We start from the raw sequence: 17,440 nt of genomic DNA, 5'->3' as shown, positions 1-17,440 counted from the left end.
GCATCTAGCATAGGAATTTGCTCAAAAATAACTGTTACTGAAAATACACATCTGATTCTAGGTGATCTGGGAACATATCAGATCCAGAGCCAAAATTAAAGTAGCTGAATTTAAGGAAGAGTTTATGACTGTACAGGTAAAAAAGACCATGCCACAAACTGCCGCACAAGTGGGTGGGGCTGTCATATCAGCACTCTTCCCACCGAGGCTTGAGAGGAACTCCTGGCAGCAGCTCCAGTGTGCAAGAACCTTACCGGCATGGGGATCTTAGAGAGTTCTTTTCCAATGCAGTTCTTCATGATGCTCCATAAATTGAGGCTATAGTTTGGCTTGTATGGTATTCTGGTTCTTTTTTCCTTTTTGGTCTCCTCCAGCTGATGCTTGTACTGAGAGAAAAAACAAAGCCATTCAACCACCCACAAAGAACAGAAAACCTGGTATTTATAACCTTCCCTTCCCCCGTGCTAAAAAAAGAAAAAAAAAATCAGTTTCTCTTAGCATGTCACAAAAAAAAAAAAAAAAATCCTTGGGAATCACAACCCACGTCCCTCACCTCTGACAACTCCCATATAAGAGTTACCTGTTCATCAAGGCTGATGTCACTGCTGGCTCCACTGATATTGCTGCCAGTACGTCTGTACAGATGGGAAACACAGGAGGATGAGAACAAAAACCAAAACTAGAGTTTGGTCCTGGACATTTCTTTACAAAGCAGAATGCCAAGTATACTGTATAAACTTATTGATGGGTGATCAAATGATGACATTTAGAATAGGAATAAATTTAAATATCTCTGGAGAATTTGTTTATGTAAAAAAGCTGACACTTTTTCACTTAAAAAGGGCCCATTCTGGCCAGGCGCGGTGGCTCAAGCCTGTAATCCCAGCACTTTGGGAGGCCGAGACGGGTGGATCACGAGGTCAGGAGATCAAGACCATACTGGCTAACACGGTGAAACCCCGTCTCTACTAAAAATACAAAAAAAACTAGCCGGGCGTGGTGGCAGCGCCTGTAGTCCCAGCTACTCAGGAGGCTGAGGCAGGAGAATGGCGTGAACCCGGGAGGTGGAGCTTGCAGTGAGCTGAGATCCGGCCACTGCACTCCAGCCCGGGCGACAGAGCGAGACTCCGTCTCAAAAAAAAAAAAAAAAAAAAAAGGGCCCATTCTACAAACAGATCTTGAGACAACAAAGAAAAAAAAAAAAAAAGGAAAAGAGCCCAAATTGAATATTGACAATTATAATACTCTCACTGAAATGTTTTTAACCTTTAGATGGCCAAATATGTTTATTTTCTTCAACAATCAAGGATCACTTACTTGTGGCCCAAATTTTCAGGCATGGTGATGATCTCAGGTGCATCAAAAAATTCATTCTCATCATCTTCATCACTCATGTCCCCTTTGCCAGAGCAGCACTGATCTACAAGAAGAAAAGCTCCATTTGTTAACTTTGGTTATCTTTACCAAATGTCTGACAGAGCAAGTTCTTTTAAACACTAACCACAAACACAGCAAAAAATGGTAGAAAGCAGTGGAAAATCCAGAATAAATCAATGGGTTCCAATTCCATTTCACACGAGTCAGTGACTGTGGAGAGTTTGGAGTTCTATCAACTGCAGAAAACCATCTGGCTCACCTTAGACCAGGCTACCTGAGAGCTAAGCGTCTTACCTTTACCAGAACCCACACTGCCAGGAGTGTTTGCCGGCAGCACCGTGGCTCCTCGGAAGGCCCTCTCCAGGTGATTATGCTGCTTCGCCAGCTGCTCAAGGGTCTCTTCCAGTCGGATACGCTGGTCTCTTTCGTACTGTAGTGACTTTTGCCATTTTTTACTATGGGTCTGGGCTAACATGAGGAAATCTCTGCAGGCCTGTATGGAGAAAGCGTTAACTGCGTCACCTCAACTAGTCAGAGTTTCCCCGCAAGCTTCTGCAAGCCCATTGAGTAACCTTATTCCGTGAACTTTGACAAATTACAATGAAAGACTTTCCCTTTTATGCCAAGGTATCAGGGACAGCTAGCTCCATGCTGAATTCAAGGTCAAACCCAGAAATAAAGTAAATATGGTTATCACAGTTCTTTTATACTTTCCTGGTCATAAGAACCAAACAAACGCCACGTGGGCAGTAAACCTAGACAAAGTATTTGTGGCAACACCAGAAAGAGCAGGTATGTGAACTGCACCAAAAGTAGAGAACTGCTGACTGAAAGAAGGATGAGAGCACACACAGGATAACTACTTTCAACAAATTCTTGACTAAACTCAAGTAACTGAAAGCTAAGGAATTCAGACACCAAGAACAGAGAATCTACACTGAGGTAGTCTAGTATAGGGAAACTCATTTTGTTTTTATTTTGGTCACCAAGAGAAACAACTGACCTTAAAAATTAGGAGCCTTCCAGTGTGCAGGAAGAAGGATTAAAAAGAAAAATATTAGAAGCCTACTTGAAAAATCAAAGAAGGCATTTAGAGAAAAAACCCACAAATATGATTATACCAAGTCCCTCCACTGGCTCCCCACTAACATGAGGATCAAATACTAACTACTGGTTATGAACATAAAGGGACCTTCACAATACTGCCTTGTATTCTCCTCGCCAGGCAGGTGTACTTAGCACTGCACCCTACAATGCAGCCGCAGTGAATTGCTCACCATTTCGTGGACACAGATTTCAGGGCACAGGCTGGAGTGGAACGCAGATCACAGCTCACTGCAGCCTCAACCTCGCCAGGCTCAGGTGATCCTCCTACCTCAGCCCCGCCAAGCAGCTGGGACTACAGGTATATACTACCATGGCCGGCTAATTTTTGTATTTTGTAGAGATGGGATTTTGCCATGCTACCCAAACTGGTATCGAACCTATGGACTCAAGCGATCTACCCATCTCGGCCTCCCAAAGTGTTGGGATTACAGGCATAAGCCACCGTGCCCGGCCGTGGACACAGATTTCTTTCAGGCCTGCCTACTTCAGCATATGCTATTCACTCTACCTAGAACGTCCATCCCTATCCCCTGTTTCTAAGAAAGGGGAAATATTTCTTTAAGATCTATGGCAAATGCTACTTTGTGACATCTCCCCACCAGTCTCATAAGCAGCCAGTCTCTCCTCTACATTTCCATTGCATTTTGCACAAACTTCTATTTTACACATGCACGGCAGTATCGTGACTGGTTTTCTATCTCTCCAGATGGATCATATGCAATTTAAAGACACATTTTTGAGCTTATTCATATACAGATCTCCAGCTCCTAATTTAGTTGCTCTGTACATAACAGGGACCTGATAAAGTTTGCTTAATAAATAAACAAAGGAACGAGGCAAGCAACGTAAGCTTAAAAGTCTATCCTCTGTTATAGAGAAGCTAAAAGGTAAACAGGATATTTACTCCCATGGTTTCAACCATTGTCTATAGGTTAATGGTTACTAAATCAGTAATTCTAGCCCAGCACTCACTGAGATTCAGAATAGAATATCCAACCCCCTATTCAATGGCTCAAAGTAACTTCAAAATTAATGCGTCCCAAAGTGAACTCATTACCTTCTGTTTTTTTTTGTTTTGTTTTGTTTTTTTAGACATGTTCTTGTTCTGTCATCCAGGCTGGAGTGCAGTGGCACAATCATGGCTCACTGCAGCCTCAACCTCCCAAGTTCAAGTGATCCTCCTACCTGAGCCTCCCAAGTAGTTGGGACTACAGGCATGAGTCACAATGCCCAGCTAATTTTTGTAGTTTCTATAGAGATGGGATTCTGCCATGTTGCTCACGCTAGTCTTTCAACTCCCAGGCTCAAGGGATCCACACCTGGGACTACAGGTGTGAGGCACCATGCCCAGCTTCATCAGTTTCCTATGTTATCTCTGCTTTTCCCTTTGATGTTCCCCAACCCAACTTTCAGGGCCCTCCCAGTTGTCCAAGTCAGAAAATAAAGGAGCATTCTTCTCTTACTTTTGTTTCCTTCCTCACAGCCAGTAATCAAGTCCTACTGATTCTTCTTTAATATTCAAAAAATCTGTACACGTCTTTCCATCCTCCATACTCAGAAACAGTACAGAGTGCATACTCTGGAGTTGGACTGGTGGGGCTCAAATCACAGATCCTTCCCACTATCTAGCTGTACAAACATGGGTAAGTTATTTAACCTCTCTGTGCCTCATCTTCCTTTTCCATAAACAAATAATAACAATAGAGTACCTCATAGAGTTGTTGTTTTACATGTAAGCACTTATAACCATATTAGGCTCACAATAAACATTCAATAAGGTGTTAGTTATTATCATCATAAGCTGGGCATGGTAGCGCACGTATGTAAAACACTTTGGAAGGCCAAGACAAAAGGAGTACCTGAGGCCAGGAGTTTGAGACCAGCCTGGACAACATGCAAGATCCCATCTCTGTAAAAAAATTCAAAAAAGATACAAAAATTTTAAAAAGAGGCTGGGTAGAGTGGCTCACACCTTTAATCTCAGCACTTTGGGAGGCTGAGGCAGGCAGATGAACCAAGGTTAGGTGTTTGAGACCAGCCTGCCAACATAGTGATACCTCATCTCTACTAAAAATACAAAAATTAGCCAGGCATGGTGATGTGTGCCTGTCCCAGCTACCTGGGAGGATGAGGCAGAAGAACTGCTCGAATCTGGGAGGTGGAGGTTACAGTGAACCAAGATCGTGCACTGCACTCCAGCCTGGGTGACAAAGTGAGACTCTGTCTCAAAAAAAAAAAAAAAAAGTTGAGTGTAGCGGCTCTGCCTATAATCCCAGCTACTCAGGAGGCTAAGGAGTGAGACTCACTTGAGCCTGAGTGCTTAAGGCTGCAGTGAGCTCTGATGGTGCCACTGCACTCCAGCCTGGGTGAGAGAGTAATACTCTGTCTCTAAAAAAAAAAAAAGAAAAAAAAAGACAAAGGCCAAGCACGGTGGCTCATGCCTGTAATCCCAGCACTTTGGGAGGCCTAGGCAGGTGGATCATGAGGTCAGGAGTTCAAGACCAGCCTGGCCAAGATGGTGAAACCCCATCTCTACTAAAAATACAAAAAATTAGCTGGGTGTGGTGGTGTGAGCCTGTAGCCCCAGCTACTTGAGAGGCTGAGGCAGGAGAACTGCTTGAACCCGGGAGGTGGAGGTTACAGTGAGCTGAGATCACACCATTACACTCCAGCCTGGGTGACAAAGCGAGACTCCATCTCAAAAAAAAGAAAAAAGTTATGACTGCATCAAAATTGGTCTCATCTTCTAATCCACTACTACCAAGTTTAGTATGATCTGCACCCCTTCCTTTCCCCCACAATTAACTCCTCCCAAGCCTCATGCTAGCTACTTCCTTGCTTGACTAATAGTCAATTACCAGCCGTTCCCAGACTTTGGGGAAAGGGATGGATCTGAATATCCCATACCAGTACCTGGATGAAAGTTTCTCCCTCATTCCCTTTCATTTTAATTAATTAATTAATTAATTAATTAATTTTTGAGACAGAGTCTTGCTCTGTTGCCCAGGCTACAGAGTGCAGTGGTGTGATCTCAGCTCACTGTAACCTCTGCCTCCTGGGTTCAAGTGATTCTCGTGCCTCAGTCACCATGTCTGGCAAATTTTTTAATTTCTTTTAGTAGAGATGGGGTTTCACCATGTTGGCCAAGCTGGTCTTGACCTCCTGACCTCAGGTGATACACCTGACTCGGCCTCACAAAGTGCTGGGATTACAGGTGTGAGCCACCATGCCTGGTCTCATTCCCGTTTAGTAATGCTGACTGCAATTAAAATTTGCCAGAGACAATCATATGTCAGGCACTTCGATGAGCACTTCACATCAACTATCTGACAGAAGTCTTTCAACAAGCCTTTGAAGTATCTACTAGTATCATTACCATTTACAGATAAGGAATTGATGTCACAGAGGATGCAGGTTGCCCTAAGTGATACAGATAGGTCACAGAGGCAGTTGGACAGGATGCAAGTTGCCTCAAGTTACACAGATAGGTCATGGAGGCAACTGGCCTCCAGGCCCCAAGCTCTAGTTTGCCTTTCTTCATAGGAAGACTCTCACTGCTCCTTCAGAATTTAGTTGAGGAAATTAGAGAAATTTCCTAGTCTGAGCCAAATACTTCCGAAGTGCTATACCACAGTGGCCTGTGCTCATTTCTATCAAGTCACTTAGCATAGTCCCTAATGATCCCTTTAATTCTTCAACCCTCACTAAATAGTGATCTTCCTTAGGACACAGACCATATCTGCCCTCAGCAATATCCATTAGCACAGTTTGTGAAACACAGCTCATGCTCAATAGATGACAGATGAATATATTAAAAGTGTCAAATTTACTTCTCTGGTTAGATTCACTTTGAGAGTTAGAAAAGTTCTGTCCTAAGCAGTCAAGAAACTGAAGCTGACATAAAAAAGAACAATATTGTCCGGGCACAATGGCTCAAGCCTGTAATCCCAGCACTTTGGGAGGCCAAGACGGGTGGATCACAAGGTCAGGAGATCAAGACCATCCTGGCTAACATGGTGAAACCCCAACTCTACTAAAAAAAAATACAAAAAAACTAGCCGGGCGAGGTGACAGGCGCCTGTAGTCCCAGCTACTTGGGAGGCTGAGGCAGGAGAATGGCGTAAACCCAGGAGGCGGAGCTTGCAGTGAGCTGAGATCTGGCCACTGCACTCCAGCCTGGGCAACACAGCGAGACACCGTCTCAAAAAAAAAAAAAAAAAAAAAAAAGAACAATATCATGTTCTTTGCAGCAACATGAATGCAGCTGGAGGCTAACATCCTAAGTGAATTAATGCAGACACAGAAAAAAAAAAATACGTGTTCTCACTTATAAGTGGTAGCTAAACATTGGGTACACACCAACACAAAGATAGAAACAATAAACACTAGGGATTCCAAAAGTGGGGAGGAGGACCAAAAGAGGACCAAAGGTTGAAAAACTACCTGTTGTGTACTATGTTCACTACTTGGGCAACGGGATCATTAGAAGCCCAAACCTCAGCATCACGCAGTATACCCATGTAACAAACCTGCACACATGCCCCTTGAATCAAAAATTAAATTAATTTTTAAAGAAGAAGTTGAGTGAAATATATTCTTCCTTTGATATAACTTTGCCAGTTTGGAGCTGTGATGCTCTAGCATGTTAATTTTTAACATGTGTATTATACTTAAGGCCTTGCTAGTATCATCTAAAAGGTACAAAGGAAACAACACAGGGATAAAAAAGTGTATTTTAAACAATAACTGGCTAGGAAAAGGGCATAGGCAGTGCAGCAAGAGAGTAAAGAATGAAAACAGAACTCACCTCTGACTTCTAAGAGATCATCCCCTTTAACACACACTCTGGACACTTAGAACTTAGGGAAGAATGTCCCCCAAGGAACAAAGATGAGTACATTTTCAAGAGAAAAATTGAAACTAAAGTTTTAGTTTTATAAAGGGGTGCTTTACTTAGCAAAATTTTTACATCAGAGTAAAAAAAAAATTATAGAGTGGGGTGTTCACCTGATTTGGATAAAAGGTGGCATTCACTTTCAGGAGACCATTGTGCCAAGTTGTTTTATTTAAAAAGTATACATATCTACTATTTAATTGACTGTATGACTTAATGAGGTTTTCCTGATCACAAGGGGACTGGAAAACCAGACACACAGTCTCCAGGAACACACGACCAGACATCAGAAACACAGGCACCCTGACTAGCTGACTGGTCAGTCCTAGAAGATAATCTTCCTGCAGTCCCTAAGTGGAGAATATGTCTTTTTACCTTGTGTGAATCACAGCACTGAATGAAGTGTTAAACACATCAGAAAAATGATGTTAAAATAAAGGTTATAACAACTTTCTAAGTAAGAAAGGGGTTAAATGAGAAAAACGTACTTTCCCATGGTCATGGGAAAATATCTTTGACGTTTAGGGGTGACACAAACTAAACTAGTTCAAAGCAGATGATATATCTTACTATGACATATCATAGCACCCTAAACAAAACAAAAGTCTGGCACTAGAGAGGTAATTTCACCCCATTTAATTAGGAAAAAAAATCTACCCTGCATAATTTCTCACAGAGTACTCTTCTCACTTATGAAATGCCTTTGAGTGTTGTTATGTAGAAGGTACCCAAAACAACCTGCCAGGCGAGAATCAGTAGAGGAAAAGCAGCACTGTTTAAAACATGTATTCATTTCATACATATCAATACATTGGTAATGCCATTGGTGTTCTGTTTACTCAGAGTCTTGCACCCAAGTAGCTAAAATGTTCTGCAAACCAACAACAGCCACCCAAGTTAGGAGTCATAAGGAGGTTGAAGTTTTACCACTCTTTTTAAAGAAAGGTGCCCAAAGTTGAATATTTTGTCTTATCACCAAAATTATCCTTGAATTCAAGGACTAAAGATGGGAATAACTAGTATTATAAGGTTCTCACTAGTACCTGATCTAGCCTCACTTACCACTCTTGATGCCTGAATGCATTAGTAAAGTAAGGATATGACTCCAACTTAAAGCTCAAAGAACATGACAATGGAAGGGACTTAGGGAGATCTTTTAGTTCCAACAGATGAAGTGAGACACAAATAAATAAATAAATACACACATAAAATCACGACCTAGAGAAATTAAGGGACTCAGCTAATACTGATCAGATGTCCTAGTGGTTGTAGAGCAGTCAGTGCAGGAACCCTGAACTCCTGATTCCCAGCTGAAGCAAAGACCTCCTGATCACCGGAGCAGAGCATGAAAGTCATTCAATCTGTACAGCCTGTTCTATTTCATGCAGTAAACAATGTAACTTAAAGCCCTTGAGCAGTGAAGCAGGCCCTAATGTTCTGCGCTTTATCAACTACAATTTTTAGGCATTTGGGAAGAATTATGTTTCAAAGAGGGAATGAATCAAAAAGCAACACAGACACCATCTGCACTCACGTTGATCATGGCATTGGATGTTATCCTAAAGAGTGTGGCTCGTTCGTTGACCTGTTTGATCTTTTCATTGCTCTCAGCAGGCAACTTCAGGGACTCTAGCTCACTGAGGGAACGCTGCAGAGCTGTGCCATGCTTAGCTATCAAGTCATTGCACGTGCTCAAGTCCTCTACTTTGCTGGAGAGGGTCCGAAGGGTATTCTGCAGCTCCGTCTTGTCAGTTTGTGAGACAGACTCTTCATCTCCTGATTCATCTGTAGGAATGAAAAGAAAGGTTACATGAATCCAGAACCAGGAGTAAGAGTTGGAACCCTACCTACTCTGTCCAGAAACAAACCAACATTCCTCATGCTGTGTGCATTCTGACTCACTGACAACTTGCCATTACCAGATGGTTTCTCTATAGTGTGGTCCACAGATCACCTATACCACAAACACCCTAGGTCCTTCTCAAAGGGGCAGAGTCTCTAGGCCCACCCCTAGAGACTTTGATTTAGCTGGTGTGAGGCAAAGCCCAGGAACCTGCCTTTCTAATAAGCTGCCCAGGTAACTGATACACACTGAAATTTGAACACCACTGACCCACAAGACAGAATGGAAAAGCTGAAAGGCTCTTGGAATTGGGAAGTAATTACTGAGCTCTTTAACTCTAGCCTGAGGATTCCTATCTAGTCCAAGCTAACTATTATTGCAAATCCACTATCATCTGATAGGTGACTGATGGGACCTGTATTAAATGAGTTGAGAATCACAGTCTAGCTCTTTGTAGACAAAGTCCACATCACAAAAAAGGTCATCAATTTGTCTTCTGAAAGAGAGCTCAGAAACTTCATGACTAAAGCCACCATGAAAATAATGCAAAAACTCACTTTAAATAGCTCTCCAATAATAAGTCAAGTATAGAAGCTATGTTGTACCTCTCATACTCAACACTTCATAACTGCGAAGTGGTTTTCTAGCAGTGTCACTTCCTTTGGAGGAGCTAACATCAGCACTAAAATCAAAGCAAGAAAAAAAAAAAAAAAGACCTGTCCTTTATGCTAGACAGAGAGACAGGGCCAAAGTCAAAATATAACTTACTACCAAAAATTTACAAACCAATGAATTCTCCTTTCACTGATGAATGAACACACAGTACGGGAAATGACAGGGGATAAGATAACAAAGTCAGCAGGTGACCATCTTGGTCGATGCTAGGTAAACAAACTCAGTATGATTAAACTATCAACATATCAGGGGAAAATCCTACCTTTTTCCTTGAAGAATAATCAAAACATAACTTGAATGCTCCTTTTAGTTAACTAATGCAGCAAAATGAAGATTTTTCATAGAAAATATCACATATACAGTTTTTGGCAGTCCACTAAAATTGTTTCAACTTAACTAACAAAGAGTTAGATAAGAAGATACCAGGAGAAAAAGCATGAATAGCTCCAAATTGTGAGGTATAATACTCCCAAGACTGACCCAGCAAAAAAATAATTACTTCTCAAAATTTTAAGGTAGCCAATTAAAAGGCAAAAGAACAACTGTTATGCCTCTAGGACAGAATTTTTCAACCTTGGCCAGATAATTCTTTGTTTTGGCGGCTGTTTGGCATAGTATAGGAGGTTCAGCAGCATCCCAGGTCTCTACTTTCTAGATGCCATAGCACATCCCTCCCTTCAGCTGTGACAACCAAAAATGTCTCCAGACATTGCCAAATGTCCCTTGGGGAGGAGAATAACCCTGGTTGAGAACCATCATTCCAGCAGAAATACTGCATGAAGACGAGAAGCTTGAGACATCTAGGATATAGGTGATAATCAAATGACACAGCATAACGATGACAAACAAAATCTGTGCATAAAAGGGGCAAACAAAAAGTTCCCCAGGTAGGTGTTCTTTGCTCCTGACCTGACTCTGCCAGCATCTTCACAGCTTTGGCCTTGGCCAGTTCCAGGGCCGTCACCCAGCGCTGCCGCTCAACTTCTGAACTAGCTTTCAGATGGTAGGTCTGAGCGCCCCCATTGGAAATGATGAAGTTGCAGGAGTCCTCCACGGTGATGTTGGCTGTGGCGAGGTTGATGGTACCACGGCAGGTATGTCTCATTTCTGCCTTTGATCTGCAATAACAAGACAAAGACAAGTTAAACAGAAAGTTGATGGTTTATTCTTTATCACATTCCATTTCTTTTCATAACTCCGAGCTCCCTGAAAATACGCTAATCTTAGGAATCAGCAAGGTCTGGTCCCTCAAATAGGTTCCTAAAATTCAAGAAACAATTAGTGGGGATTTCCTTTCAGAGCCTATGGTATTGTTTCTGAGTCAGATTTTTTTTTTTTTTTTTTTTTTTTTGCTTTGCTGTCCCTCTTACCATTTTCTTCTTAGAAATAGGCTTTACAGGCCAGGCGCTTGTAATCCCAGCACTTTGGGAGGCCGAGATGGGCAGATCACCTCAGGTCAGGAGTTCCAGACCGGCCTGACTAACATGGTGAAACCCCATCTCTACTAAAAATACAAAAAATTAGCCAGGCATGGGGGTGTGCACCTGTAATTCCAGCTACACAAGAGGCTGAGGCAGGAAAATCGCTTGAACCCGGGAGGGGGAGGTTGCAGTGAGCTGAGATCGCACCATTGTACTCCAGCTTGGGCAACAAGAGCGAAACTCCATCTCAAAAAAAGAAAGAAGGAAAGAAGGAAGGAAGGAAGGAAGGACAGACAGACAGAAAGAGGCTTTACTGAGGTATAACTACATGCAATGTTAATTTAGCAATTTTAAAAGTACAACTGAATGAGTTTTGACAAATGTACACAATTGCGTAACCACCACCACAATCAAAATGTAGAACGTTTCTATCGTCTCAATAAGTTCCCTCATGCCCTTTTGCAGTCAGGAATTATCTTTCACTTAGCAAGTTATAATTATAAATTGCCCTATAACCTCATGCAACAGTCTCATTTCCTAAGAATAGCTCCATTTTATATATACCAAACCATCTCGCTCCCGACTGTAACTCAGCCCAAATGAGAACTGTTATACCATGCTTAGAATTATATTGCAGAAGTGTAAAAAAGCACACTTAAATGTTTAGAGTATGAAATATTGGCTATGGTTCAAATGATACAAAATAAGAATAACTAGCTTTCTGGGGAAGTAAAAAGGAATCACCAAGTGTTTTAATCTTTCTGGAATATGTTCATTCCTAAGGCCCACCATACTTTACTGGTGGGAACTCCTAAGCCGTCTATTAATAGCTAGGAAAGATTCAGCAGATCTGCTCTCAGAGGCCTGGGTGTAAAAATTTTCCCGATCTCTAGTGACTGACAGTTCTATTAATAGACTAACTTTTGAACTTTACAGCATTACTTGGTGACAACAAGCTATAAGACACTTCACATAAAACACCAAGCTTCACATAAAATATCAAGCTTCTAGCACAATCGAGTGTCTAACACAAACGGTGTCATTTCCCTACCACCCGCTGGTTATGCCCAGGAACCTGCATGTTGAGACTGCAGTTTTCCCTGTATAAATTGGAACACAGAGGTCAAAGTCCTTTGCCAACTGCCACAGTACAAAACAAAGCCATTTCCCTTTTAGTGGAGTTAAGCAGCCAAACACACCTGGCATATCCAGAATTTCTGCATGCCAGAAATGGCACGCACCCCATAAGATTTGGTATGTCTGAGAAAGTCTGGAAGACAGGTTTGTTATTGTTCACTTTCTCACATGAACTATTCTTCCTTCCTCAAATGCACACATGAGTAGTATGGGAAGGCCAGAGGGGTCTCAATGGACTGGGCCATTTTCCATCTCCTGCACCTGCCACACTGTAACATGAATCCGTTTTTTCTATTCTTACCTCCCCACCCCCAAGCTTCAGTTACATTATGAATAATGCAGGCTGAATTACAGATGCACAGCTGACAGGCCAGCTTGCTATGTTCTCTACTCCAAGGATACTACTTGGACCTTCTTCCACATTCCTCCTTATTGGAGCTTTTCACAAACCACTTCTTAGGAATCTCTTCTGCCTGGGTCATCATTGTAAACTAAAGAAGTTTCTCAAATTACAAAAAGTCTGTAGCAGTTTAAAAAATACCAAGGAACTCTAGGAGTAAGGCAGGCTTGATCTTGGAGCTCTTGGGTTTGGGCAGATACATTTATGATTATAAATGACTAGTGTGGAAACTGGAAAGACACGAATCTCAGGGTACAAGAGAGGTTCTTCAGGCACTGCAATATTAGGTGGTATTTTCTGACCAGAAAATTCTTCCCTGAAAAGGCTAGCTGAAATAGTAATTCAATCTCTAGAAGCCAGTCAGGAAAACTAATACTGTGGCCTGTCATGATGTTTCTGGGAGGGCTGGGATTCCATATAAGGTTTTAAATAATGGGACATCTAAGTAACTGGGTCCGTAAGGAAGCCCAGGATAGGTAAAAAGAAGGAAATGGTTTGCCAAGGCCTATTAGGACAGCTCATCCGAGGATGGGTCTAGGAAGTACACAATCCCACTTAAAAGGAAAACAGTATTTTGGAAACAGCATATATAAGAAACTGCAGATTTTGGAGGTATGAAAAGCAGGAGGAATGACACCTGTCTAAGTAATTCTTGGAGGAAGATGAGGACCAGAAGAACCCTGCAGGAAAAAATAACTGCCAGTATACTTGATAGGAAATATTTCAGTGCAATTTTGAGGGTAGTGCACAGATTGATAACTCTGGATCCTGCTGGTTTGTTTATGGGTGGGACCATCTAAGTTGGCTAGGGCAGGCCTATGGCATATTTCCCAATATGTGGTTTGGTATGTTTGGGAAGGAGTTGTATCTGTACTCAGACAGGTACCACTAGCTCTTGTAAGGGAGAAAAGTGGTAAAAAATACTTAAAGAGACAGCAACATATAAGTTATTAGTGTCTAAGATCGCTACTGATCAACACAAGTACTGATCAAAGAATCCACTGGCCTGGAAAGTAGATCTGGTAAGAAATTGGATGAGAAATGACCACACATGAAGGCCCTGAGGTGATATACAATTTTTGAAAATGCAAAAATAGTAATATTGACTTGCTACCCAAGTCAGGATATAAAGCAATTAAACATTAAAATGATGGTCAATAATAACAGGAACACGTGAACTTGAATGAGAGAAAAATCTGGGGAAATTAAAATTTTAGATTTGTAATCTGAGTTTAAATGGATGGTCCTGGATAGTTAGAAAGGGTTACAGTTAAAATCAATTCTGAATACAGTAATGCAAATGAAATATACAATTATTCACAACTGTTGATGAAGCAGTGAGGATGAGCTATCTAACGCATTTTGCCCTGTAAGAGGACAGGTAAGAAGAATGTGTTCCTGCCAACTACCTCCAACTCCCACCTTCAATTTCTCCTCAGAATTCTCTAAGAGCCAATATAGTGGAGTTAATGGAAAAGAGACTTGTTCAGCCTAACTCTCCAGGTGGCAGAATGATTCCTGGCAAAGGAAAAGAAATATAGAGTGAACTGCTCTTCAACATCAGTGTTTTCGGTCTCAAAGACAATGGTCTCCGGGAAAAAAAAATTTCCATTGGAATGTCATTAAGCAAAATATCCCTTAAAGGAGATTTTTATACTTTTTGCATAAAATACACATAGTAAGCATGATCCATAAAATTACTCGCTATTGATAAGCAATTATCTCTGTAACTGACTGATTCATTTAACACTAACCTGAGTTTTAGGTTAGATTAGTGTGACCAGAAGTAGTTTCAAATCCCAACTCCTCCAAAACCTTGGGAAAGTTGCCCATGCTAAGTCTGTTTCCCTCATCAGTAAGATGGGAATATTTCCCAACTCCTAGGGTTGTTGCTGGGAGTCAACAAAATACTGTAATGAAATACTGTACAAAAAACACCTAGACACCTTGTGCAGCCCTCAGGAAATGTTTACGCCCTGGCCCCAAATCACCTATCTTAACTTCTCTATCCTTTTTAGCCCCAAAGCATGCTATGTGATGGCGATGGCCAAGTTATAAGTCACCATAAATATATATTAAACAGTCCAAAATACCTTGAACAGAAGTAATCATACCAAAGACATGGATTCTTCTTTTAATAAATGTTAATCCTAACTAACCAAAAAATCACAGAAATACTGGGTAAAACAATCATTTCCACGGGAGGAAGTGGGGCAAGCAAAAATAAAAGCAGCACTGGGGTGCACATCTCCATTCTGGGCTGTCCAGAGGCGAAAGCGTATGCAAAGTCTTGGAGAGATAAGGCAGAAAGGGGACGGAATATCGAAGCCACCCAGTGTGAGTGATGCCCTTGTGTCTGGACGTGAAGGGAGCAAGGACGGGCACACCAAGAGCTACGAATAACCTTGAGTTTTGGAGACTGGGCACTGACAGCTAAAACTTGGGACTTTCAATGTAAGTTCCTTGGGAGGAGTGCCTCGGGTTTGCTCTGCTGTGTTCCCTTAGTACCTACACCAGTGCCTTGCTTGCAGAATTAATAATTGCACCCACGTGCTGGTGGACATATAATGGAAGAACAGACGCTCTCCAAACAATTGCTGACCGGAAAGGCCCGGAGTGAAGGGAAGATAAGGCACCAAGAGTGGGTAACCCGAGGGAAGGTGAGGTGTACGTCCAGGGGCTTTTCACTTTCGTGACAGCGGGCTCCGACCCCCGGGCGGTCAATCCGCACAGATGACGAAAAGGGGCCTGGGGCAACCCTGGCTGCTGTGCCGGCTGGCGGTAATGCCGGCGATGGGACTGTCGGCAGCGATGGGAGGCAAGGTGAGCGACGGCGCCCCGGAAGCAGTTACCTGTAGTAGCTCAAGAGCCCGTTGCTCAGCACGAACCACCGCCGCTGGTAGCCTTTGATATAATTGGTCCATTTGAAGAGCCAGCCCTCTCGAGCCGAGCCCGAACCTCCAGCGCCCGAGCCGCCCGAGCCCCCAGTCGGCGGCGCAGGGGCCGGGCCAGCCGCCGCCACTCCCCCGGCCCCCGGGCCTCCCGCCGCCGCCGCGACCACTGTCCCTGACGCGGCCCCGGAGCCTGGCCCCGCGTCTCCGCGGCCGCCGCCTCCTCCCACCACTGGGGGACCGGCGCCGCCGCCGCCAAGTGCTGCAATGGCTGCCGGGCCTGGCCCCACCACTCCTCTCAGCTCCGTCGCCGCCATGAGCCGCCGCCGCCTGGAGATACAGGACCGGAACCGCCTACGAGAGCCGCCGTCGCCGCCCGGAGCGCCCCACAACGCTACCGCATCAGCCACCGCCGCGCAGCGTCCCCGCCCCGCCAGGCGAGCCGCGGGGAGGAGGGCTCGACCGCCGGGAAGAAGGACGTCGATTGGTGCCGCTGAGTGTCACTTGAGGAAGACCCTGCGGACATTGGCATTTCTCTCGGGCCTGTCATTCTACAGCGCCCAGTGAGAGCTTGGGGTGGGACGCGTCTTCCTGGCCCACCGTCGATTGGTTCAGATAAAGGCCAATCAGACCTATGAAGCAGTTCATTGGTGCTTTCCTGAAGTTTCCAGCGCTCAGGGAGGACCGGGGAATGCGGGGTGCCCGGCCAATCTGATCGCCGATTGGCTGGTGTTTCCGCCACTCATTTCAGTTTATGCTCTTGTCACTGCCACGTCACCCCCTCCCATCACTCTTCTCATCATCCTTTTCCGCCCTTATGGATTGGTGGTTGGTATCAGCTGCTCCACATTTTCTACCATTTACTGAACGAGTTGAGGAAAAAGGGAAGGAGTCTTGTCTTTACATCCTCATTTTCTTTTTTTATTGGTTAGCACCTATGCCACTCACGTGCTGGAGAGGCGAGGCAATAGTTGGAGATGATTGGTTCTGAGAATTGGCGTGAAAGCGGCATTGCTGACCAATGAGAGATACCTAATGAGAGAGGGGCAGGCCAGGGCAACCAACGAAACCCCAGAAGAGCGCTTGGGGGCGTGTCCGCCTGCTTTCAGCCTTTGGGAAGTTGGTGGGAGGTGAAAGTGACTCGGCCGCTTAAAAGCGTTCTTTTGACATGGATGTGTTGTCGTGTTCCCGTTTTCTGAATTAAGACCTTTGTAGCTTCTTGTTAGGAAGAACCTGGCGGACAGAGTAACTCTCGGCAGTCAGCCCCCGCCTGAGGCTCCCTTGAAGGACCCCTTTCTAACTCGCAGCTGGACACCCAGATTCCAGGGCTGCCCAGAAGTGGCTTCTCCAGCCGCTTTCTGGATCCATGGTCCCCCTAGTTCCCTTCCCTGTTTGCTCTTTATCGCTCCACACCCCTTGTGTCTTGATTCTAGACTGTCGTATGCCTATACTAATTCTGTCCCCTTCAGAAGTAGATTCGCGAGGACCTGACTTTATGTGTCTCTTCCAGACCTAAAGGCCCTTGGTCTTAGCATCATAGGTGCCATGTAATGCTTAACTTTGGACAGAAAATTATTACTTTTTTTGTATCTTTAAACTGATATATCGTAGTTGTACATATTTAACTTTGGACAGAAAATTATTTTTTGTATGTTTAAACTGATATAGTTGTACATATTTTCAGGGATACATCTG

At 43.5% G+C, this 17,440-nt stretch overlaps 1 protein-coding gene across 1 annotated transcript in view; it reads right to left on the bottom strand.

Annotated features, from left to right (window-relative positions):
• The window catches only part of OSBP (oxysterol binding protein), a 41,032-nt gene extending 24,490 nt beyond the window's left edge, over window positions 1–16,542 (bottom strand). The window contains exons 1-7 of the mRNA XM_033207108.1: window positions 15,707–16,542; window positions 10,806–11,014; window positions 8,913–9,163; window positions 1,672–1,870; window positions 1,318–1,420; window positions 581–635; window positions 255–386 (exon numbers count right to left, since the gene is read on the bottom strand). Coding sequence (XP_033062999.1) covers window positions 255–386; window positions 581–635; window positions 1,318–1,420; window positions 1,672–1,870; window positions 8,913–9,163; window positions 10,806–11,014; window positions 15,707–16,062 — 1,305 coding nt within the window. The 5' untranslated portion in view covers window positions 16,063–16,542. The remainder of the gene's footprint in view (window positions 1–254; window positions 387–580; window positions 636–1,317; window positions 1,421–1,671; window positions 1,871–8,912; window positions 9,164–10,805; window positions 11,015–15,706) is intronic.
• Window positions 16,543–17,440: the final 898 nt, after the last annotated feature.

This window comes from Trachypithecus francoisi, unplaced genomic scaffold, assembly GCF_009764315.1.
Source record: "Trachypithecus francoisi isolate TF-2019V2 unplaced genomic scaffold, Tfra_2.0 Lachesis_group8, whole genome shotgun sequence".
NCBI classification, from domain to species: domain Eukaryota; kingdom Metazoa; phylum Chordata; class Mammalia; order Primates; family Cercopithecidae; genus Trachypithecus; species Trachypithecus francoisi.
The sequence above is the reverse complement of the archived record's forward strand: the minus strand, read 5'-3'. Positions and strand labels throughout refer to the sequence as shown.